Below are 26,310 nucleotides of genomic sequence, written 5' to 3' on the forward strand. Positions count from 1 at the left end.
TTTTAGTCATTGCAGTTCATCACAATAGTTTATAAACAGGATGATTTAATCAGGATCTGTCTTCAGAATGTGAACGGCTGTTCTTTCTTCTGTTGAGAGGGTTTTGTTCTATGAAAGAATGGTAAGGCGAAGTTCAAGGTAAGGAATTCCTAGAAGATGAGCAAGGAATGGTTAGCTGGGAGGGAGAGCCACAGTTGGTTGGAGGTATGAAATGGGATAGGCAAGGTTCAAATTCTGGGATGATACTGGTTTTGTTTGAGTGATTGGTGGCAAAGAAGTGTTTCCACAGTGTGGTTGGTTGATTGATTGACTGATTGGTGTTGAAGAGACCAAACAGCAACGTCATCAGTCCCTTGTTTCAAATGTGGTCCATTCTGATAGTGTGACATCTCAGAAAAGTCAGAATGATAAAAGGAAAAAGGCTATAAAATGTAAAAGTGCAGTCATGTCGTCAATGGTAAAAACAAAATGAGGTAGGTAAGTCAGCAAGAGAGCAAACCCAGAGCGATGCTAGAGGCAGGAAATATCCCACCCCTGAAGCAGTAGAGGCAAGACCACCTGTGACTCAAAAGCGTGCAACTGCTAGAATGTAGAATTGCATATGGGAAAAGGAGACTAACCAATCCTAAAAAGTGATAAAAACAGAGTAAAAGGGGAAGAAAAGAGCACATCAGCCAGGGAGGGGAGTCTGGGATCTCCAAACACGGCTTACAGTGGGAGATACCCCAACACTCACTGCCCTGCTCCAACACCAGAGAGAGATGAAAAACCTTAAAACAGATTAAAAACCGCTTTCTTGGAGGAAACCGAGTACCAGTTCGACCACCCGGGAATTGTCAGCCAACATCAAAGGTAAAGTGTGGGGGAGTCTGTACTTAGTACGCAGAGCCGAAGAAGGGGGCATTCAACCAAAATGTGGGCAATTGACTGGAAGGCTCCACAACCACAAAGTGAGGGTGGCTCATCACGCAAAAGAAAACCATGGGTCAGCCTGGTATGGCCAAAGTGGAGACAACACGGTGTGGTCGAGTCCTTTCGGGAGGGGCGAAAGAAAGAACACCACGGGCCTGGTGTCACCGTAATTGCACAAAGTTTATTAGTCAGGGAGGTAGCCTCCCAAGAGTTGGCCCACGATTGTGCGAAGTGGGATTTGATATGAAGTAGTAAATCTGCTGCAGGAAGGGGTTACAGGAAACAGGGTAAGTGACTGCACTCCCAGCCAAACGATCAGTGACCTCATTACCTGGGATCCCCACATGGCCAGGGACTCAAAGGAAGTCAATGGTACAAGCAGCATGGTGAATATCAGCGAGATGGTCATGTATGGCAGAGACTAAGGGATGGCGCGAAAAACACTGGTCAATAGCCAGAAGGCCACTCATTGAGTCCGTACATAACAAAACGCGGTTGTGTTGGGACTGTTTAATAAAGGTAAGGGCCTGGAAAATTGCCATCAATTCCGCAGTAAACACCCCACATGTAGGGGGCAGCAGATGATTTTCCGTTCCAACAGAAGTTGTGAAGGCATCTCCCACACGATCAGCAGATTTAGAGCCATCAGTCTAAAAAAAATAACAGCATCCCGAAACGCCCATAAAATTCAGCGGAAAAAGGAATGGAACACCATCGGGGGGATGCAATCTTTCAGACCTCGGCGGAGATGCATCCGAATTTGGGGCCGAGGAACTAACCAAGGGGGGGTGGAGGGGAGGGAGTGTGGAAGACTGGACAAAGAAGGAAGCTGAAAATCAGGGCGAAGAGATGCAAGGCGGAGTCCAACCAGTAAACCCACCCAAGGGCAGGAACATGATGAAATAGGAAGGATGAGTGGGAGAGGAACAAACAGTGATTGCATAAGACACCAGAAGCTGGGATCGCCGAACAGAAAGAGGGGGGGATCCCAGCTTCAACCAGGAGACTATCACCAGAGCTAGTAGGGAAGGCACCAGTAGCCAAACGGATACCGTGCTGGTGGACTGGATCCAGCACGTGCAGTGTGGAAGGAGTAGCCGAACCATAAACTTAACAACCATAGTCCAAGCGAGACAGACCTAAAGCATGATAAAGGTGGAGAAGGAGAAGAGCGGTCCGCACCCAAAGAGGTGTGGGCAAGGAAGCAAAGAACATTAAGTTTACAGGAACATACTACCTTCAGAAGTCTGATAGGGGCAGCCAAGTGAGCTTGTTGTCAAAAAGAAGACCCAGGAAACGAAACTGTGGACCACATGCAATCGTTATCATAGAGATAGAGCTCTGGATCAGGGTGGATCGTAGTACAGCGACAGAAGTGGACCACCCGCGATTTTAAAATAGAAAATTGAAACCCGTGTGTGAGGGTCCATGCAGAGGCACGCCGTATAACTCCCTGTAGCTGGCGCTCTGCATAGGCCACCGAATAGGAACTAAACCAAATGCAGAAATCATCCACAAACAGAGCAGGGGCGACCAAAGGACCGACAGAGACCACAAGTCCATCGATAGCAATGAGGAAAAGAAGTACACTCAATACAAACCTTGTGGGATGCCCATTTCCTGGGTCCGTGGAGAACTAAAAATAGTACCAAACCGTACCTCGAATGACCAATGGAACAGGAACTGGCGCATAAAAATAGGGAGTGGGCTCTGAAGACCCCACTGATGAAGTGTAAGTATGATGCGATGGTGCCAAGCCGTGTCATAGGCCTTGCGAAGGTCAAAAAATACTACAACCAAATAGCGGCACTGGGAAAAAGCCTGCCAAACTGCGGATTCCAAGCAAAGTAAATTATCGATCGGAGACAGTCCCTCTTGGAAGCCACACTGGTAAGGGGACAATAGATCCTGAGATTTGAGGACCCAATTGAGCCAACGGGCTACCATCTGTTCAAGTAACTTGCAAACAACATTTGTCAGAATAATTGGCCGATAGCTTTCAACAAATAGGGGGTTCTTACCAGTCTTAAGGACAGGAACCACGGTGCTATCCGTCCGCTGAGAAGGGAAGTCACCCTGGAGGCAAATACAGTTGAACACCAGGAGAACATGCCATTGTGGAGCACAGAAATGTTGAAGCAGTTGGTTATGAATGGAGTCTGGGTCAGAGGCCGTATCATGAGAAGAAGAAAGTGCGGAAAGAAATCCCCATTAAGTAAAAGGTTTGTTTTAAAATTCTGACTGACAAGGGGTAAAACATAAGGCGGAAGCTTCGGCCCGCTGTTTCCGGTGAAGGAACGCAGCCGGATATGAGGCTGATGCCGTTGCAAAATGGGTAGCAAAGATTTTCCGCAGGAATCAACGGGTCCGTAAAAAGGCCATCTGGGAGGTGAAGGCCTGGAAGGGTGGACTGCCGATGGCAACCTTGGAGAGAGCGAAGTGTGGCCCATACCCACGACATAGGGACAGTAGAACCAAGGGAAGAAACAAATCATTCCCAACATAGCCATTTGCTCTGTTTGATTAAATAACAGGCTTTAGCGTGAAGGCGTTTAAAGGTAATAAGGTTGGCAATGGATGGATGCCTCTCAAGGTGTTGCAAAGCTCGAAGGCGATCACAGATGGCAATGGCAATAGCTGTACTCCACCACGGGACTTGCCGGTGACGAAATGGTCCAGGTGAGCGCAGTACAGCAAGGCTAGCAGCGCGAACAATTGTGGCAGACACGTCACGTAGGACGTCATCAACACAACCCGACAAAGAAGGAGAAAACACGACCTGTGCAGTGTATAGAGGCCAATCGGCGCATTGGAAAGACCAATGAGGTAATCTGTCCATCGGGGAGCGAGAAGGGAGCGACAGAATCAACGGGAAATGGTCACTATTGGTGGTCATGTGGTGACCAGTGCAATGAAGGAAGGGAGGAGGGAGAAGAAAGAGAAAGAGCAATGGCACAAAAAATACCATGACCGGCACTGAAATGAGTAGGGGAGCCATCATTAAGAAGGCACAAGTCGTGGTTTGTAATAAACTGGTCTATGAGAAGAGCTCATCTAGATGGAAATGCACTGCCGCACAAGGGATGATGAGCATTAAAATCCCTGAGAAGGAGGAAGGGAGGAGGAAGTTCCTGAAGAAGGGCAGTTAAGGCAGCAGGTGTAAGAGTCCTGTCAGGAGGGAGATAAAGATTACAAACCCTAACAGCAACCGCTTCCAATGTAATTTGAAGAAGAATCCATGTGCTAGCAATGTCTGTACAGACCAACGTACTAACGCCACCAGAAGGCTGCAGGGGGGTGACCCGATTTTGACAGAAAACACGGAACCAACAGAGGGTTGGTGAGTGATCAACAGTAAAATGAGATTCCTGTAGAACCACACAAGCTGCAGAGTAAGACAAAATAAGGGATTTCAATTCCGGAAGGTGATGGTAGTATCCTTTACAATTCTATTAAATAACCACAGAACGATGATTCAAATGGGGGTTGAACAGGCTAAAGCCAGTCATACCACCGGGTCACCACCCGTCACCGACGAGGAGGGGGCGACATCCATGAACAACAGGTCAAAATCTGGTTGTGAAGCCGGGTATGGGACCTCTGGTGACACCAAAAGCTCCTTGTCCCGGGACTTATGTTTCTTCTTCTTTTCTGTTCGAGATGGAGGAGGGCTGTGTGGCATAAAGGAGCCAGCTGCAGCACGGTTGGGCGACCTGGGGGTCGACAAACCATGGTTCTCGCGGTCGTCACGTGGCAGCAGACCTTTGGCCTGGAAGGTGCCAGGAGGAGGAGCAGTGCCTGGAGGAGAGGAGAAGGTGTGGGAGCCGCAGGGGAGGGGGGGGGGGAGGAGAGGGGGACCAGGACTGGAGTAAGGAAGGGGGAGGAAGGGGTGAAGATGTAATTAAAGCATAACTAGATGTCATGGACACAGGATGAAGACAGGCATACTTCTTATGAGCCTCAGTGTAGGTTAAACAATCAAGGGACTTATACTCCTGTTCCTTCTTTTCCTTCTGATATATTGGGCAATCTGGTGAACGTGGAGAATGATTGCCAAGACAATTAACACACACAAGAGGGGGAACCCAGGAACTCCCCTCATGGAGTGGATGTCCACAGTCACCACAGAGAGGGGCCTGCGAACAGCGGGAAGATGTGTCCAAAACACAAGCGCTTAAAACACCTCATAAGAGGTGGGATGTATGGCTTCACATCACATCGATAAACCATAATTTTTACTTTCTCAGGGAGGGTATCCCCTTCGAAGGCCAGGATAAAGGCACCAGTATCAATGCGATCGTCCTTCGGACCCTTCTGAACATGCCGAACAAAGTGAACACCCTGTTGTCCGAGATTGTCACGAAGTTGCTCATCAGTTTGAAGGATCAGGCCCCTGTGAAAAATCACATCTTGAACCATATTTAGAGACTGGTGGGGGGTAATGGACACAGGAATTGTGCCAAGATGGGTACAGGCACGAAGGGCTGCAGACTGGGCAGCTGAAGCAGTTTTGATCAACAACAAACCCGGGTGCATCTTGCCAGGGAGTCCACTTCGCCAAACTTTTCTTCAATGTGTTCCACACAGAATAAAGGTTTGTTATTGGTGAAAGTATCCGCATCAATCCTGGTGCAAACAAGATAGCGGGAGAAAGGTTTTGCCCCTAGCTGACAGGCCTGACCCGCCTCCCAGGGGGTAGCCATGGAAGGGAAGGCTAAAGGGGCAGGAGAAGCAGCAGTAGAAGAATCAGTTCCACGCAGTGAGACGGCCGCAGAAGAACCGCCAGAGTTCTGGACCCGTATGTGTTTCATTTGCATAGCATCCTCCCTGATTACACAACAAAAATAAATTGCAAAACCAACATAACCAGGAGGATAGCTAGGCCAACATAAGCAAGGACAGGAAAGGAATGGAATGGAAGGGAAGGGCAAGGAAATGCAGCCCTGGAAAGAAGGAAGGCTGCAATAGCTTGGGGCCCTGTGCTCGCCACGCACATACTCACGAAAAAACCGTGAGCCCCCTGGGGGATCCACAGTGTGAATCAGGGGGAGAGTAAGTCTCAGTATTCTGGGTCTATTAGGAGTGAGTTTTAGAGGATCTGGTAAACCGAAAAGGTCACAAATGCAGGGCCTGCATGCTTTATAGGATTGATGAGGGTGTTCACAGTGAATCAGGATAGATGTTGATGAGTACCGGTACTCTAATGCCGGAATGGTATAATAGTACCTTCATTAATTTTTGGAGGCTGTCTCTGGAATGTTCTTCCTGGTGATGGAGGCCAAGGATTTCAGTGTGGTAGATGTGGCATAGGTACTTGGGATTGCACAGTAACAAAACCTCACGGCATCTATGCTATGGAAATTTGTTTCTGTAGTACCAGGTTTGTGAGGGAAAGGGACTGGTAGAATTTAAAAATATGAAGGTCATTGGGAAGGGGATTCCAGGGTGTATGCAGTATTTAAGGAACAAGATGCAAGTTTGTGTTTTAGATAGGGAGAAGGGGGCTTATGGACTCAACAGCAAGGTTATCAGCAGCAGTATGGAAGGAATGGAGGTGGTTAAAACAAGTAAAATGTCAAACCAAGTAAGGGTAAGTCTGGCACATTACATTCACTTTCTCCCAACTCCAATCTTGGTCACCTGCATAGGTGCACTATGTCACATCCTTTAAGTTAGTGTAAAATTGGGGCATCGTGGATATACTGGGCTACTTTATCTGTTGTGTACAAATGTTGTAGAGACTCTGAACTAGAGGTGGGTTGTTCATAAATGAATGGGTCCAAAGGAACGGTTCACTAAAGTGAATGAAAGACCAAGGAACGACTTCTAAAGAAAAGTTGTTCACCATTCACTTCGCCTACAGTTGGTCTCGTTCCTGGGAATGATCATAGTTCACTATTGTCATGATCGGTCTTATTCCTGGTAATTCACAGTTCACTTCAGTGATCTCATTCCCATCTTGGTCTATTTTGTGTGGTCCTCATTCCCTCCTCAGTCTTACTTAGCCAGTTTAGTTCTTTTTTTGTAGTTGCTTATTCCAGTTCAACTTACATAACTGTAAAAAGTATATAAAAATTAAGTTGTATCTAACACACACATTTTTCAGCGACAGAAAGTGAAATCTGCCTATCTCTTCATTATTTTGATCAACAATCAACTGTAGGGCATTTATTTATCACAAGGGAAGTTATTTTTGTTTGTTTGAGTAATTTAAAAGCAGCTACTGTTTTGTCCACAGTTTAAGTTTCATCTGCTTGGTATAATGACTAGGTTTTAAGACAGCTTTTATTAATTTCTTAATTGTAGTGTATGAAAGGTTACATAAAATCTGTAACTTTCACATTTCTCTCAAAAATAAAACATGGCATTTAGGCAGGCTCTTATTTTTCAAGTTTGGTTGTTTTTGTGGTACCCCCAGTTTACAAAAACAAGTGAGTCATGCATGAGGCATCCGGCTCCTGAAGTGTCACAAGATCATGCTTCAACTTACATACTGCTAAGAAAAATACAAACAGAACATACTGCAGTCCTTGTGGTCATAATTCAACACAGAACAAACTGTTTTAAAATATATATGGCTCTCGCATGATGGATCACCTTGAGCATGGGAAGACAGATCAAGAAATGGTTCTTTGAGAAGAGCGTTTGCAGTTAATTCCAAAACTATCAACTTAATCACCTCATACATCTCATAATTGCAAGGTAAATACAAGAGATCTTTTTCCAATCCAACCACATACACCTCTGAAAGGGCCCACTTTTACACTGCTGTGAAAGAAACTAAGGATTTAACTAAAAATCCACATATATATTTACAAGCACCTAGTTAATAGAGAACTTTAATTTTAATTTTTTTAATATGGGACATCTGTGTGTACAAATTATATTTTAAATACATTAATGTGTATTTAATGAATTGTTGAATTTCATACTCTATTCACTCTCGTCTCTTAATTCTGTGGAGACCACTCACTTAGAAGAATATTGAGCCTAGGAAACTGGCCATTCATGCCATTATTTAAAGTACCACTGGCACATGTGCAAATGGTATATCTTCAAGATTAGTACATACTAAAAAAGAACCAAACTTCAAGCTTTATTTTCTCTTTTTACTTTAAATCTTTTATAGACTACACATTTCAAAATAATAATGACAGAAAGTATAATTATCTTCTCAAGAAAAAAGTACAAGGTGAGTTACTGAGCAATTTCTTCCTCTTGAACTTTCAAAATTTCTTGCTCACTCAACAAACTTAGTATGTTCGTAGCAGAATCACAGCAAACTGCAAAATCTAATGAGTACATCAGTGCAATCATATTGGCTCAGTTATTCATGACAGGAACAGTTACGCTCACTAATGTTTTTATCGAAACAATTCCAAAAATTTGCAACAGATAGGAGCACCAGTCGAGGGACAGGTCGCAAGATGTTGGTACATTATTGTCATACGAAATAAGTACACTTTTAGAGTGACATGTGGCTCGCATGCCGAGAAAATCACTGACCATTCTATACTTGAGCTCAGTCTCCAAAGTGTTAATGGCAGCTCGTGCTTGGTTAGTTCTCTACCTCAAATAACTGATGCTGGATTCCATGCACGAACCTTGGCTCTTCTTTCAACTGGTGACTGATCAAAAACTGATCATCTATTTTGACTGTAAAGATCTTCAAAGCTGTTACGTGTACTATGTTGTGAAGATTTTGGGCAAAAAAAAAGTTTTGATGATATACAAGCAGATTTATCTAGTTAACTCCATTGCTGATACACAGCTTCTATGTTTAGTATGTAATTTCTCTGCTCCTATGTCAGAAGTCATGATTCTTCTAATAAACTATCACTTACCACACAGACGATATAGCAATTTGACAGCTACCATTTCTGCAGCAACAGGAAGTCACTTGCCCAATATTCTGAAGGTCTAAAAAATGGCTCCGAGCATTATGGGACTTAACATCTGAGGTCATCAGTCCCCTAGACTTAGAACTACTTAAACCTAACTATTCTAAGGACATCGCACACATCCACGCCCGAGGCAGGATTCGAACCTACGACCGCAGCAGCCAGCCCGTTTAAGGTCTCACGAAGGCCCTCACAAACAGGCACTATCCCCAAAATCTAGCCCACAAACAGGTTTTCCACAACCTTAATTGGCCCACCATTATCCAGAACAAGCTGCAAGGTGGTGCCTCATGTTCACCCAATATCACCCTGCTCTGGAGCAACTGAACCATGTCCTTCACCAGGGCTTTGACTACCTTCACCACACCTGAAAATCAGGAACTTCCTACCCACATCTTCCCACCCCTCCTGCCATCCACCGGACATTCCGACACATCCCTATGTCACTCCCATCGACTTGCATGGGGGTCATATCTGTGTGGAAGACCTGACGCAAGACCTGCCGATTCCCACTGACAGCGCATCCTACCCGACTCAGGCTCATCCTGTCCCATCAGAGACAGTGCCATCTGTGAAACCAACCATGTCACACACCAGCTCTGCTGCAACTTCTGCACAGCATTTTATGAGAGCATGACCACCAATCATCTCTCTTCCTGAACAAACGGCCATCTCCAAACTGTGGTCAAGATGAGAGCTGATGATCCAGTCACTGTACACGCTGTTGAGTACAACATGCTTCGGTTCTATGGCTGCTTTACTACCCATGCCATCTGGATCCTGCCCCCAAGCATCAGCTTTCCTGAACTACACAGCTGGGAGTTATCCTTGGAATACCACTTTTGGCCTGAATCTCCACTAATACAGTACTCTGACACCTTCCTCCCAACAATATCCCCCTCCTCTGTCCTGCCACCCTCTCCCTATGCATGCCTTCACATCATCATCATCATCATCATCATCATCATCATCATCGATGTGTGCTGCACAGCTCACTAGCTGCATGCACATGTGACACATTCTTATCATGTACACCTACTACCTCCCCCTCGCACATTCCTATCCTGCATACTGGCTGCCTTCATTCAAGCCATCAGATACTGCTCCCCAATGCCCCTTTCGTTTCCCACATCTCTCTCTCTCTTTACTTAACTCATGCAGCAATTCCTTAGAAATTGAACAGTGGACAAAAGTAAACCTCTAATCAAAAGTACGAGACACACACACACACACACACACACACACACACACACACACACACACACACACACGCTGACTGAGGAAGAAATCCTCAAGTTGAAAGGCTATGGTGAAAATCCATGGGCAATAAAAGATCAATCAATATGTACCGTAGCGTGTGTGTTCAAAATAGCTGCTAATAATTATACTCAGACAAGAATCCCCATGTCAAAGAATTTCTGGAAAGCTGTAGTTTCCAAATAATGAGACTGTTCTACATGGGATCACCAATAATTGTGGTACCACACATCTGGTTTGACCCATAAAATCATCAAGATGTGGCATACCACTATTTAGGTCTTAAGCAATATAGCAATACTCCTCTATTAACACAACCAAAACCTGTCTAGTACACCTCCCCACCACACTAAAACCACACCAGAACCAGGGCTGTGAAAAACCCAGGTATATAATTAAAAAAAGGGGGGAGGGAGGGTGTGAGAAAAAAGGGGAAAACAAAGAGATGGGGAGGAAAACAGAGGGTTTTATGGTTTTTTTGGGGGGTGGGGGTGGTTCATATTGATGATTAAATAGTTCAACTTCAGTTCCTATGAGTAATTTATTCAAATTATTAATCCATTCTTACAGGTACTTCATTAGTGTCACTTTTTGCCCTGCCAGCACTGCACCAATCAAGAGAACTTTCTCCACCTACACAGGCTTGTTTGGTCAAAATTAAGAAATAATTTAGGAGAGAAAAGACCCAAGAATAGAGTGAAGATCTATAAATTTCTGTATTTAAACTAAATTGTACTTCACAGTCATTATGTTCTATATAAAGTTAAAAGGCTTTTTTTTTCAGAAGGGTAAATGTTATTTAACTGTCTTTCTTTCTGCAAGAAAAGTTAAAACACAATATTAACTAAATAAATTCTTGTGACAGTAAATAGTCACCTTCAATAAATTTGATGGCTCTTTTTAATTTGTGTAAAGCTAACTAATGTAACACACCTATCACTTTCATGGTCTGTCACATGTGCACAAAACTCAATGGATGAATAATACTGACAGTAACTTCGTAGAACAGTACTCTGAATGGCCAGTCTAGATTGCTTGACCCAGGAACTCCTCCAAATATTATCTCAATAGCACTGCCACATGTATTGGTCCCTGGTTCAAGAAGCACCAATCGTCAATATCAATTCCCCGCAGTGGCAACACCTAGTGTACTCACCAAGGAGGCCATGCAGCTGCAGGAATTTTATAGTCACAGCCATACTCTCACTCATTGAAGTCACTAATGAACAACTGTTAAAAGTAATCATCAGACCCATACTCAGCAACGAAAGACAAACGGGTAAAATTAAATTCTACACATGAACAAATTTCAAACAACAAACCAACAACTGCAAAACTGGAAACTAATCATAACCAATCACTACTGAGATTAAAATGACCCAATGACAATCCAACAACAGCCTCAGAAAACATCAAGTTCAATATAGTGATAAGCCCAACCCACACTAACGTCAGGCACATTCAAATCAGAAAAACAAAAATTCAACACTCGAGTGCACCACTGCTTCCTTCAATACGTTCTCTGTAAACACAATCCATTTCAAAGATGCCACACCTCAATAATGTCACACAATACAGTTATGTCATGGTTCAAAGCCAATGTATGGTATCGCAAATTTCAATTGACCTTCCTGCACAATATGTACGCTTGAGCAACTGAATCACTGGCTGCATGAGAGATGTTGTGGACTACTAATTGTTCAATGTGTCATCTTTCCCCACCTGAATACATGATTCAGCTCATTATTACACAGTTTCAAACATGGTCAACTCTATATGGCAAATTGCATGCTATCTCTATAGGTCTGAATAGTAAGTATATCCTATTATTCTCAATACATTATATACAGCCAGGTTGTGCTATAATTTCCTACTGGACTCCCTTTGCATCTTTTATACTTCATTTGAGTGATGCGCAATTACACTTGTTTTACAACAAAATGGGTGTTAAATATACAGCAAAAATATGTTAAATTAGGGGCAAACGTAAGAATCAGAAGACAGATCATGCTGTTACCGCAACTTTTATTTTGCATTCACATTCGTTTCCTTTATTAACTCACAATTAAATTATCACTTTCCATTCTAAGTTAGACCTCGAGCTATGCTATAGATCAGTTTCTCATCACAGCCAGGACTACAGGAGATGAGGGCAGTTCCATTATCACACTCTAAAATAGTTGGCTTCTTTCAACATTACAACTGACTTTAATATTAATCATCCTAATTTAAAATTCTTATTACATATTTTAATGCTATTGCATGTATTTTTACAATCATCTCGCAGACAGTGAAATAGAAGAAGTTCATAGACAGAATATTTTGGAGCGTATATGTAATGAACTGAGGACAATTTATGCTGATGAGCAGTTTTTATCACAGACAGATTAATGTAATTCAGTACCGAACACAAGTTTGTATACTTTCAATAGACTGGCAGTCATAAGACTGATGAGGAATCATGAAACACAAAGAGTTACTATGACATCAGAGTAACTTAAACACACTTTTGGAATCCATCAAAGAGCGAAAAATGGATTAAGAGTGATAAGATAACAGAATATACAAGAACAGAGAAGGCATGTGTGCACAAATAAACAGTAGGTTTCTGTGTAAGCTACTAGAAATTAGAGAAAAAAGGGAATGTGGAAGACAGTAGTATGTAGGGGCATGTACATACTGTATAATCACTTTCCTTAACAATTCATTTCACTACTGATAATAATGACATTTACACGGATACTCCGTAGGGTGTGTGGCGACGGTACACATTATCGCTACTAACCGTTTACTTTCTGTTCCATTCGCAAAAAGAGTGAGGGGAAAACGACTACCTTACATGGTCCCACAGGAGTTTTAATGTCTCATATCTTATCTTCGTGATCCTTAGGCGCAATGTTGGCGGCAGTACAATCGTGTAACAGTCAACTTCAAATGTCGGTTCTCTAAATTTTGTCAATAGTGTTTCTCGAAAAAGGACGTCGTCTTCCCTCCAGAGATTTCCATTTAAGCTCCTGAACCAACTCCGTGACAATTATGTGCTGTTCGAATCTACCAGTGACAAATCTAGCAGATCACCTCTGAACTGCTTCGATATCTACTGCAGTACAACATAATCAAGTAAATTTTTCGGTACCCTCCCAGAGCAATAACACAGCACAGGCAGTACTTGTATGTGGAGAAGAAATTTTAACCAAATCTGTTGAATCCACACTATGGTTGAAACAATATTAATTAGACCAACAACAATTTTAATGTGACTTCTGAAATTTTCCCGGCGTATTTGTTCTTCTAATAATTTCCGGGTATGCAGCCGGATCCCGTCGACATTCTGCCACGATATTTCGGCCCAGAGACGTCCGGCCATCATCAGGTGAGTACACAACTAGTTGTGTACTCACCTGATGATGGCCGGACGTCTCTGGGCCGAAATATCGTGGCAGAATGTCGACGGGATCCGGCTGCATACCCGGAAATTATTAGAAGAACAATTTTAATGACTGAAAGGTTGCCCTATCAAAGACTGCACTGACATATTCACGGCTATTGCATGATTCATCATTTATTACTATGTAGAGTATTCACCCACCAGGTCTTGACACCACGGGGCCAACGGCTAGGTTATACACGCAAAGTTTGACACTATACAACACTTACGCACAAGGTTTAACCAACCATTTATAATTGCACTTACTTAATCCATACCTCGCAAGCTTTTGGGCAGTATTCGCAGAAGAGTTCGATTTTCAAATCACCGACGTCCGTATGAATTGTAACCGACTGAAACAGTCCAAAATGTCAAAAACTGCATAACAACACTTCAAATGAAAATAGAGATACATCTGTGCAGTTTTACTAGATAATGACGAAAAGAAATACATACCATGTTTCAGATAGTGCCAAAATAACAATGATCTCTTATCAAGGTCCTTCGACATCTACACACAACAAAATAATCACACTACACTTTACAGTCCACCACACCTTCGTTCTATTTACATTTATAAACTAGCGTTTATGTCTCTGGTCATTGCCAACCGTAGAGACTACTGACTAGCGCGCCAGGGTGATGTTGATCTTTGTCACCTTGAAAAAAAATTATCTCTCACTGTCACGATACTTCAAAAAGGTGGTGTGCGCTCTCGAAGGATGACTGCCACTAAACTTTTTTTTTAAGTCCAAGTGTCATCTGTCGATATGGATTCTAAAGAGACAGTCATTAATTCCGAAGTCACCATAAAAAAAGTAGTGGGTACAGCATACCCTTTTTCGAGAGACAAGCTAACGGCACCGTCGCGTCACCGCAGCGTCACTTCAAGGTGTATATTCACACCGTCCGTCATGTCACAGCACTTCAAGCCAATTTAAGTCACACGATATCAACTCAAATTGCTGTTCTTAACGCTGGAGTTGCCATCCTCGCAAGATGGTTTTCAATTGTGCGAAGTACATATACGCGCGCGGTAGCTAGCCATCGGCCAACTCGTGTTTACGACAGACGGAATTGCAAGTATGCGTAAACCGAGTTCATACCAAGTTAAACCGAATTGGCAGTGCAGATTACCGTTCAGTTCAGCTAACCAAACTGAGCTTCGTGATCACCCAGTCGGTGATTACATAATTTTATAGTCACGAGAGTGTTGGACGTTAGGTGGGATGCAGTTTTTGGCCTTTTGGCTTGAAATTTTGAAGATAGGCCTGTGAAAGACCTGAAACATGCTGCATAGATTTTGAGGGGTATTGTGTGTTTGTAAGACAGCCAAATGACTTTCCACTTTTATGAGTGCATATCGCACTACAGACCGCAATATTGTTTTTTTTTTTTTTTTTTTTTTGTTATCTGATACTGACTAATAATGACTTGTGAAACATTCGAAATTTGCAGTATAAATTTTGACAGTGTGGTAGTCAAGTGGATGTTCACAAGCATGACTGTACATCGCGCTACAAGCAGCAGTTTTGGGTCTATATTTTGAAATATTGAAAATAGACTTATGAACCATCCGAAGGTAGCTGTACGTATTTTAACAGTCATTGGACGATCTTCAGATAGCCAACTGGAGCCTCACAATCGTAAATGGATATCGTGCTATGAGATGGAACGATTATTTTTATTTTGAAGAGAGTCTCGCTGGACACTTAGAATTAGCTGTATCCTCGACACTCAGGTGAGCTCCTAATTAGCACGAAAGAAAATGTAACTCATTGTTGTCCACCGTGCAACTTGTTCAGCTCGAGCTAGTAACAGTGGCGAATACAGAAAATCCTCAAGGAAGGAGCGCTAAAGATATCTTGAGCTACCTTTACTTTTACCGTAATAAAAAATAATCAAGTCAAATGGAAAGTTTAAGAAAGTTTTATTTAAACTAATTGTACACACATACAAGACAATGCCATCTTATAATATTAAAAAGTTACAATTGTGATTCTCTTCATTAAATGATGAATTCTATGCCCCTATTCTTCCTGGCGAATTTGTTAATTACACATTACTATATATGTGCCAGACAGAAATGTATAAAATACGATGACGCGGGTGCACACGCTACATAGCAACGTACTACTACTCGATATCTCGATTCAGTCGAGTCGACTAACGAAAGAAAAAAACGAATAGCTTGTGGGCTGACTGGTGTGGGCGGCCTGGGTGGCAATGCGGGCGGTCCTACAAGGGGTGGGGGAGGGCGCCCCGCGTGCTCCCCATATGTATACGCTGCTGGCTAGCAATAATCATAAACCATGATAGCTCGTTTCATAAACCGAGTTAGCAGGAAACGCTGAATTAACATTCGACGTCGATTGCCACATTCACATCCGCTCAGGTTTTAACATCTCTTAAGATATGGTGTCCACAACTCATGGTCTCACGGTAGCGTTCTCGCTTCCCGAGCAAGTGGTCGCGGCTTCGATTCCCAGTGGGGTCAGGGATTTTCACCTGCCCCAAGATGATTAGGAGTTGTTGTGTCATCTTCATCATCATCATTCATCCCCATTAAGGTTGGAGAAAGGCAACTGCAAACTACCTCCATTAGGACGTTCCCCAGTAAAGCGGTGTGGGTCTCCTGCATCCCTTCACTCTGTCAAGAAGCACGGAACTTCATTTCCATTTCCATAAGATACAGTAATCAGATCGAGTTGCTAGGAAAATTCTAATACTGCTCATTTCTCTTGTTAGTGTTTGCGTAGTTTGTGAACAGATTTGATTGCAATTTTGTTTCATATGAAATCGGCTATCAGATTGGAAACACATTTCTTACTGTCTGACATTCCAGTATCAAAAAGCAATATTCCAAATTTTTGTGACAAGCTACATATCAAATACTGTATTATATAAACCCTGTAACCTAGTCAATTGTTTTCCTTGTGGCCAGTTCGTAATCAGCGATCTAGTAGCCAAATGCTATGACACAAGCATGAATAGTTTCTGTGCTGCACATCACAATTACGAGTCTTTTGACATAAAATTTTGAAAACGGTGATACATCCGGAATTTGCTATAGTGGTATGTTGTCAATATGGCGACCTTAAGCTAGCCAAATCCCTTGTCATGAGCCTTAATAAGTGGAACACTACAGGCTGAAATTTGAAAATACAGTCATGAGACATTCTGAATTTCATGTAAGATTTGGACAGTGATTGGAAACATTAATGAAGCCATATATGTCATTATGTGAATGGTTGCTGCGATATAGGCCACATTGCAAAAATTTTACTCATGACACTTGGAATTTACCACAAGGATTTTGACGATGAGCAGACAATCTTAAGATACTCAAATACCATGGTTCAAGAAAGACGATTGGGGTAAAGTTGTCACTTTATCGTCATTTTCGTCAGTCACTTTGCACTCAAAATTTGAATGTATACAGGGTACGTTCCGAAAGTAATGCAACTGAATTTCCCGCGCCGCTCCTAGTAGTCGGAGTGGGAGCGGGCCACATGGAGTAGGTGGGGGCGGGGGGGGGGGGGACGCTAAGCTTTGCCACGAAACCGGTTTCAGTGCTCTCCGAGCTGTGGAAGCGGCAGGACGTCTGTTATTGTAAACCTCTGCGCGCCGACCGTGTCACGGAAAAAATGGAATCGACGATCGAGCAACGTTACGCGATTAAGTTTTGTGCTAAACTGAACAAATCTTTTGAGGAGACTAACAAAATGATTCGTGAGGTTTACGGGGACTCTGCTCTGTCCTACTCACAAGTTTCGAGGTGGTTAAAGGCCTTTAAGGAAGGCCGGGAAGAGGTTCACGACGAACAACGCTCTGGGCGGCCGTCAACCAGCAAAACCGACAACAATGTGGCTCGTGTGCGACAACTGTTGGACTCTGACCGTCGATTGAGTATCAGGATGGTTGCCAATGAACTGAACTTGTCGTCTACTGTTGTTTTTCGCATTGTTACTGAAGATTTAGCGATGAGGAAAGTGTGCGCCAAGCTCGTGCCCAAGGTGTTGTCAGATGACGAAAAGACCAACCGAGCGGAAATTTCAAGTGAACTTTTGCAACGTGTTGAAATTGTACCTGATTATTTGGACAACGTCATCACTGGTGATGAAACTTGGGTTTTTGAATACGACCCAGAAACAAAACGCCAAAGCTCTGAGTGGCACACTGATCAGTCCCCCAAGCCCAAAAAGGCAAGAATGAGCAAATCAAAAGTGAAAACAATGCTCATTGTCTTTTTCGACAGCAAAGGAGTGGTCCATAAGGAGTTTGTTCCTCAAGGACAGAAAGTTAACGCTGCCTACTACGTGGATGTGCTGGAAAGACTCCGCAAAAGGGTCGTCAGGACGAGAAAGGACATCTCCGCTACCTGGCAACTCCATCACAACAACGCGCCTTGCCACAACGCGCTACGAGTCCACGAGTTCCTGGCCAAACACCAGGTGCCAACGCTGCCCCACCCCCCCTATAGTCCTGACCTCGCCCCAGCTGACTTCTTTTTGTTTCCTAGGATTAAGTCAGCCCTGAAAGGAACCCGTTTTTCGTCCATAGACGAGATCCAATCCGCCACGACGAAGACCTTGCGAGAGGTCCCAGAAGACGCCTTCCAGGGCGCGTACCGGTCATGGCAGAGTCGCTGGAAAAAATGTGTAGAGGCCCAAGGACAGTACTTTGAAGAATTTTAAGTGTTTGTGCAAATCTGTTCAATAAATTACTTTAAAAAAAATAATTGCATTACTTTCGGAACGCACCCTGTATTTTCGAGTTCTCTTGAAGCTAATGTTTCTGCTAGACCCACTTATAAAAAGCATTTATCAAACCCTTCATGGATTTCGATCAAACAAAATAAATAATAATAAGCTACTGCAATTTTACAGGTCACAGTGAGTGACATCACATTCTATAGGCATAGACTCAACTCGATTCAACAGGAGTTCAATGGCGCGATGGCAGTAAGCTCCAACCATCATCAGTAGTGAGCACCACAGTGTGACTCATGAGCATAACTCAAATCAGCAACAGTGTAGCTCAGGTTGACACAGAATCCACTCAACTCGAGTTAACCTGGTTTGGTAACTCAAGTTGACCCATCTCCAGTGACAGCTTATATGCATGGATGCTGAAGTCCACTTTTGTATGAAACTGACATTTATTGGACTCAAATGTTTTGCACCTAGCAAAAAGCTTGTATATTAGAGACAGGAGACAGAAGTCTAAAACATGGAAAAACAGAGTTCTGCCCATGGCCGTTTATCGGAAGGAAATGAGCTTGTGAATCTTGTGATCAGCAATGGACAGATGACATCAGCAGCCCAAACTTTACTTCAGAGAAACCTCTATGTGAAGTAATGTGACATGACACAATGGGATGGCTGGTGTGGATGGCACTATTTGAAATGCATTGAAGAATGTCTTGACAGGAGTAGATGAGACATGATGTGATATGATGGCCATGTGAAATGGCGGTAGTAAATGGAAAGTTTCACGTAATGTTCATAAACTTTGACAACATCAAAAGAATTAATTTCAACATTTTGGAAAAGGTGTTGATAGTTTTGACAAATTAGTTTACATTTTACCTGCAATCACATACAAAAATATGAACATGCGATTTTCTATCCCAGCTGAACATAAGCTGTCCTGAGCACTTAAAAATATTGTACAACTGATTTCTTCCCACTCTTAATTGTCATATTTATGTCCGAACAATCCTTCAAATTAATGTCGAAAAATGGTAATCTCTTTTCGACTTATTCTATAAAAATGTCATTAACGATCATGTCCTTGTGCTTGGTCATGTTCTATGGAGATGTTGAGGCCATGTTGAGGTGTCACTACGTAGAGCAAACAGAGTGTGGAGAATGCAAGAAGAGTCTCGATTTTGTCATTTGTGCAAGAGTGGCAAACAAAACTTAACAGCAAACTGACAGTTTCGCCATAGGCTTGTTCACGGGTTGGAAGACAAAAGTGTCACCCAGCTGTCATACCCTAACATGAACTCACATATACATATACCGACAGAGTGGACAAGAGTGACGAAATAGTTGTGATGAGAAAGATCACTCATGCATCCTTTGTGTGCTTCCTAGCCCTAACTGGGCAAACAATGCTATGAGCAATGATCAGTAGAAAGTCTACCAAATGATTAACAGTAGCATACCACTGCACACTAGAGAACGATCATTCTGCTTTGGAATTATTTGTCGTAATATAGGCGATACTGTAGTTTCTGAGTCATATCAGGAGCCACACACAACAATTCAGAAAATGTTAATGTTCTGAGAGAGGCTACTAAAATGATAACAAATATTGCTAAACGATACAACTCCAAAAAGCAAAACCCCTACAGGTCAATTCAAACTGGCTGTCACATCACATCAGACATCATCACACCAGGTTGTATTCACGATGTCCATCACATCCCGTCATTTTTCTTTGCTCCAGAATCGAAAGGTGGAAGTGAGCCTAAGAGCTACCATCCATGATACAAAAAGTCCAAATAGGAATTGAGGCACTAACAACTGCAAAGTTTATTGATGGCCAAAGTAAGCTTTTAACATAGGTTCTTGATCAATTTTGTGATATAAATAAAGTTTGAAACAATATTTCAAAACATCGACAATTATTTACTAGCGAAAATATTTACATACAAACACAATAAGAGAGTAAATAGTTACTGTTTACCTTATCCTTTAGGTTTTTTTCCTTAGATAACTAATAATGTTATTAACAACTGTACTTTTCTCCATCATTATTACTGATCTTTTAGTTAAAGTGTTACTTAATGAAAATTTTTTCCATCAACTTATGTTCTTATTTATATACAGTGTGCGCATCAGCTCTGTTATGTTATTGTAAATCCTAAACAACTTTTCTTATCTTGTTAATGGAAGAACACTCGATGGAAAAAAATACAAATTGTCATGGAACATTCGCAATTTGCCACAGAAAGAAAACATAGTATTTATTGTTGTGCATTTCAAAATCTCGACATTTATTTGACAGCGAAAATATATACATAGAAACATTTGTTTATTTATTTGGTCTTAAGAGAATCTTCCCTATTAACCCATCAAATATACAATTTCATAAAAGAATATAACAATATGAAGTACAGAATGAAATATAAAGGATTATATCGGTAATGTGAAGTTAAGTTCACTGCAAGCTATACCTGTCTTGTATACTTATTCCAATCTTCTTAATGGAATTACCAATCTCTTTATATAGATAAATTTCTTTGAGAGTAATGGGTGAGTAGCTGCTAGTGGAAGCTGATTATCCAATGACTGTATCAATTTGATAAAACGAATGTTAATTGTTATATTTGGCACAAGAAATGAGGATATGATTTACATCAGCGATTGTCTCAGAGCTACACTCACATGCAGGAGAACCGAAAATGTTACTTCTGTATAAATGAAGCATGAAGGAAGCATGGCTGAAATGAACCAGAATTATGGTCGATGTAATGAAACTGTTCAACTGAGCCCTTCTGATCCATGGTACAGACATGATTTGAGCTGTAGCCTTGTGTAAAATCTACCCTGGTGTTGTTTAGGTTTATTCTACTTCTCTTGTCATTGGAATAGAGCCAGATCCTTGATGTCATGCATAAAATCCATACATGACATTTTGTATTTGAGAATACTGCCCGTTGATTTCACTTGTTTAGCTAAGATGCCCACCTCGTCACTGTATTTTATATATATACAAGAGAATGTACGGATAAGATTATCAATTTGGCCTTTCTTACGATAGCAATACACTCCCTTAATCACATGCAGAATATATTGGTTAGCTGATTTGTTCCAGTGCCTACACTCGACATTTATGTGGACGCTCTGTGAATCAAATACAATTAAAATCCCAGAGAGTAAAGCTAAAATATAAATTTTAGGGGGCTCCAAACTTGCTGTTTATTTAGGAACGGTCTTAAGTAATTTGTATATCTTCTGGACTGGAATATGCCGTTGTTAAACCTTTCTTTAAGAAATGTTATAAGAGGGATGTGAATAACTACCAATCTGTTTCAATGCTGACATCATTTTCCAAAAATTTTGAGAAGGTGATGTATTCTATAATGGTATCCTATCTAGGAAACAACATCTGCAACAAATCACAGTTTGAATTTCAGAAGAGTTGTCCTACTGAGAATGTAATTTTCATGTTCACTCACCAAATTTTACATGCATTAAATAATAAAATAGCCCCTGTTGGTAATTTCTGTGACTTATCTAAGGCATCTGACTGTGTGAATGATAGTATTTACCTAGATAAATTGAAGTTTTATGAGATTGATAGAATTGCCCACCTATGGATAATGTCATATGTAGCCAAAATAATGCAGAAATGTGTACTTACTAACTCAACCAATAGTCTGGAGACATAATTCTAACTTGGAGAAATCATGTATGACGTTCTCCATGACTCAATTTTAGGTCCACTATTGTTACTTATATATGTAAATGATCTTCCAGCCTAATATACAATAAGCAGTACTAGTTCTTTTTGTCGATGACACTAGTGTTGTAATCAGTCCGAGCATAAATACAGAAACAGAAAATATAGCAAAAAATATTTTCAAATGTATCATTGGCTGGTTTTCTTCTAATTTTCTCACATTCAGTTTTAAAAAGACGCAATATATTCAGTTCTGCCCATCTAGGAGTACTATGCCAGTAATAAAATAACCACTAGAGAAGAAATTTCAAAATTGTTAGGTGTCCACTTTGATGAGAATTCAAACTGGAAAAACATATTTTACACCTCCTAAAACAACATGGTTCAGCCACATTTGCACTTAGAATCGTAACAAGTATTGGGGAGAGGCTAATCAGTAAGTTGACATATTTTGCATCTATTCATTGGATGATGTCATATGGAATATCCTGAGATCATCAGGTGATGATTTTAATGTATCTTGCTGTCATTGTGGGCAATAGATGTTAGAAATGATTTCTTGATTTGTCTCCAAACAATAATGCTGTCACTCTTTGCCCATGTCAGGCACTGGCTATATGTTTTAATAATTAGATGTTTTACATATCTTATAACAATATGTTGATCTCCCAGAGAAATTATGAAGGTGAACTAAAACCTAAGTTAAAAAAATAGAGGCATAATGCGTATTTCTGTGGCCCAACATACGCCATGGTAAGAAATAATTGTATGTGTGTTGCATGCTTGTTTTTCTCTGTTTCATGTATCTTATGTAACCAAACATCAGTGGAAAAAACTTGTAACAACAGAAAGAGATGCCTCATGTCAGTATAAGATTTATCAAGATTGGAATAATAGTTTTAGATGAAAAACATTTATGCGACATGATGCACAATTGTAAGGAAAACCTAAGGGACATCAGCATAGCTAGTTCACCTTTACGTATTCTTTGTAAAGTTCTTACCTAAAGTTTTCAAACATAGCCACTACTCTGCCATGCATTGTCTATATGGGGTGCTAAACAATCTTCTGTTACTAAATGAGGATCCATGTCATCTGTATATAATAGTCAGTAATTATTGCAGTGCATAATTATTGAAGAAGTGAACTCTCTGTGAATAATTGCACTTTTAAACTTTTGCGATGTTTTCTGAGATTAAAATTAAGACAAAATTCGGTAAACCAGAAATGAAGGAAATGGAACATGATACAGAAAAACAGGTTCATATCGATGGAGGTAACATTGTCAAACCTACTATGACAAGACAGATTCCTTCAGAATCCGCTGTTGCTATTGTAATTGATTTGTTCAAGGAACCTGTTGTACAAGTGCCACTTGTGTGGAAGTTACACTGTGCAAACAACTCTTACAAAAAAAAATGGTTCAAATGGCTCTAAGCACTATCAGACTTAACATCTGAGGTCATCAGTCCTCTAGACTTAGAGCTACTTACACCTAACTAACCTAAGGACATCACACACAGCTGTGCCAGAGGCAGGATTTGAACCTGCGACAGTAGCAGCAGCGCTGTTCCGGACTGAAGATCCTAGAAACGCTCGGCCACAGCTGCTGGCCAACCTATTACATCATTTGATGATTTATTCGGAAAACTAGTTGAAATATTGACTCCTCAAAATACGAAACTAAAGACTGAACTGAATGAAAATTTTTCTTCCATTGCAGAGGAACAGTCCACAAAAATGAATGACAATTTATCTCATACTGTGAAAGAACGGTCCGCCAAAATGAACGAAAATTTTTTGGACATTGGAAGGGAACAGTCCACTAAAATCAATGATAGGTTACAAGCATAATCCAATAGTATGGACGAAAATTTGATTATGTAGTTAAAGATGTAAATAATTAGGATACTGCCACTCTGGATTCAGTGAAAAACAGGATATCAGATCTTACAGAAGCATACTGAGAAATATCAGGTGTACAAAGCCAATTTTATGAGGGTGTTAAAGAATTAAAAAGTACTCAGACTATAATGGAAACTAATATCTCAAAATTGACGCAAGTTAACAATTTGACACTTGAGCTAGACCACAGAACAAACCAAACCTTGTCTACTCAAGGTGAAATATTTAATAAAACGTTTAATGAATATATTTCAGAGAAAAATGCTTACATTCTTCAATAGACTGAAAAGGAAATTCGTGGTGCAGTACAGTTCGTTGGTGCATAGGTCCTATTTGAACCAAGGTCCTCTGGCGAGACAATACAAGATGAGCTCAGTCACACATGACCGATATTGACCTCGACTTACCTGACCGGCGTGATGCTGCTAATATGCTGATTTCTGAGACCTGTAACCAGAACTTCAGATGATAAAGAACTTACCACGTGAAGCAATACTGACACCAGCGCATGCATCAAAAAGTATGGTAATACAAGTAAATACATTCAGTCTATTCCGGCAGCACCAAGGGCCTAGTAGCTCGTTAACTGTTGTGCTTTTTGAGGTCAGTTTGCTCCAGCAACAGCAATTCCCGGTTTATACAACTAAGAAAAAGTATCCACATCCAGTCATTTTCATTTGTAGTATTAAAGGGTTCTTACCTAAAAACTAGAATGAGAGACAAACAATACAGTGTGTGGCATCATACATGAAAGAGAAATCCACACCTGAGATGCAGCAATTTCTGAAACCGGTTCAGCTTTTGATCAATCTGAACAGGTTTTGTTGTGAAGGGTTGGTCAGATCATGACAAACCTTACTTACAATAAGAAGTGTTCAATCCAGACATACAACCAGAACCAGGGCAGTCTCAGAAGATATTCTGAGAGGTATTTAGGGAAATAACGCTTCTGGGACTACCCTATAGGACACAAAGACGTCATAGGAATACTGAAGGGAAACTTCCGATCAGCATTCGTGAAAAATTAATGCACTGGAGGACAAAGTAGAAAACTTTCTGTCCATGGTAGAGTCACTTGATCTGATTCAAGGGGAATCCAAGCATATAAACAGCAACGCTAGCACAGCATCACAGCATTTTGAGAACCACAGCAATAATGGCCGGAATCTTGTCGTTGGAGCATTGGCACCCTGCCTCCACCTTTTCCTAGAAATGAAAAGAGACACAACCTGGTGGAAAATGTTTCAGGGACTTCGAGGCGATATTTAAATCGAAAATCAGTGGCAATCGAATTTTCGCTTGCTACCACTTACACAGGATATGAATGGTAAGTGCACTAGGCCAGTACATTATTCTGAACCACTTCTTGGATGGCCACAGCAACATTCAGATTCTCTTAAGAATGGTCGAAGTCACTGAAGAGTGGTCTTATAGCTCTATCTCAGTCAACAGACTAGAGGCAGTCTTATCTTGCTCCCAGGTATCGACTGTGGAAGGATATGAGGCCACACATTGTAATTTAGCAACACATATGTTAAGTTATAACAATGGAAAGGACATATGTAACGAGTTATACAATGATCCTATGTCTTGCACAAAACAGTTTGAAGACTAGGTTCAGGCCAATGTACATGCCTTTGTTGGTGAAATACCATCCATGGTAGTTATTGACACAGGAACAAAAATGAATTTCTTGATGAGTCATTTTTCCGAAAGGATCTGTGAGACTGCTAAGATTTCGACATCACTGGTGCAAATTTGTATTATGTTGGGTGCTACTGGCGCCCATATGCAGAGGGTGGAAAAGCAGGTGGAGTTAAAATTTGAGGACAGAACAGTTTAGTGCACATTTTTCATTATGAAGGAGTTATCTGTGGCATGCTTACTAGGCATGGATTTCCTACTACAGGGAGATGCAAGTGTCGACCTCCGAAGTGGTTATTGAATACTGTGGGGAAAGAAATAATATTAAATTTAATTTGTACTTGTGCATGTTGAGGCAGATTCTGACAGACTATTAAGTTAAATATAATAGCCAATAAAACTCTATGAGCATGCATGGCCTAATTGACTACACATTGTATGAGCCTACTTCAACGAATGCCAGATACTAGATAGATTTACGATAAGGCTCAAGAATCTGGGTGCCTTAGCGAACGTCAAAACTCTGAACTGTTAGTTATTGCAGTCATTTATTCACATATTGTCTTGTAAACCAGGGGCGATCAGAGATTATGTACATCATATGAATGTCGTTTCCCGAGATACATTTTCACACGAAACCTATTCCATTCCATGGCCAAAAAGTGAAGGAGTCAGTTGGGATGTACCTAGGATGACGTTTTGAAGGTTTTTGATTGCACTGCATATATGTATGTATTGTTCTATGATATGATGTGTTATTTTTATTTTGTAATGATCTATGGAGGGATAATTCCTGATGTGAAAGCCAATGAATTCCACGTAAAAGTAATATGTAGGAAAATGTGTCAC

General features: G+C 41.3%; 1 protein-coding gene across 1 annotated transcript in view; it reads right to left on the bottom strand.

The window, feature by feature from the left end:
* The window catches only part of LOC126267593 (peptidyl-prolyl cis-trans isomerase-like 3), a 42,443-nt gene extending 28,334 nt beyond the window's left edge, over positions 1–14,109 (bottom strand). Inside the window, exons 1-2 of the mRNA XM_049972895.1 lie at positions 13,954–14,109; positions 13,776–13,850 (exon numbers count right to left, since the gene is read on the bottom strand). Coding sequence (XP_049828852.1) covers positions 13,776–13,850; positions 13,954–13,956 — 78 coding nt within the window. The 5' untranslated portion in view covers positions 13,957–14,109. The remainder of the gene's footprint in view (positions 1–13,775; positions 13,851–13,953) is intronic.
* Positions 14,110–26,310: the final 12,201 nt, after the last annotated feature.

The sequence above is a fragment of the Schistocerca gregaria genome, chromosome 4 (genome assembly GCF_023897955.1).
Source record: "Schistocerca gregaria isolate iqSchGreg1 chromosome 4, iqSchGreg1.2, whole genome shotgun sequence".
In the NCBI taxonomy this organism is placed as follows: Eukaryota; Metazoa; Arthropoda; class Insecta; order Orthoptera; family Acrididae; genus Schistocerca; species Schistocerca gregaria.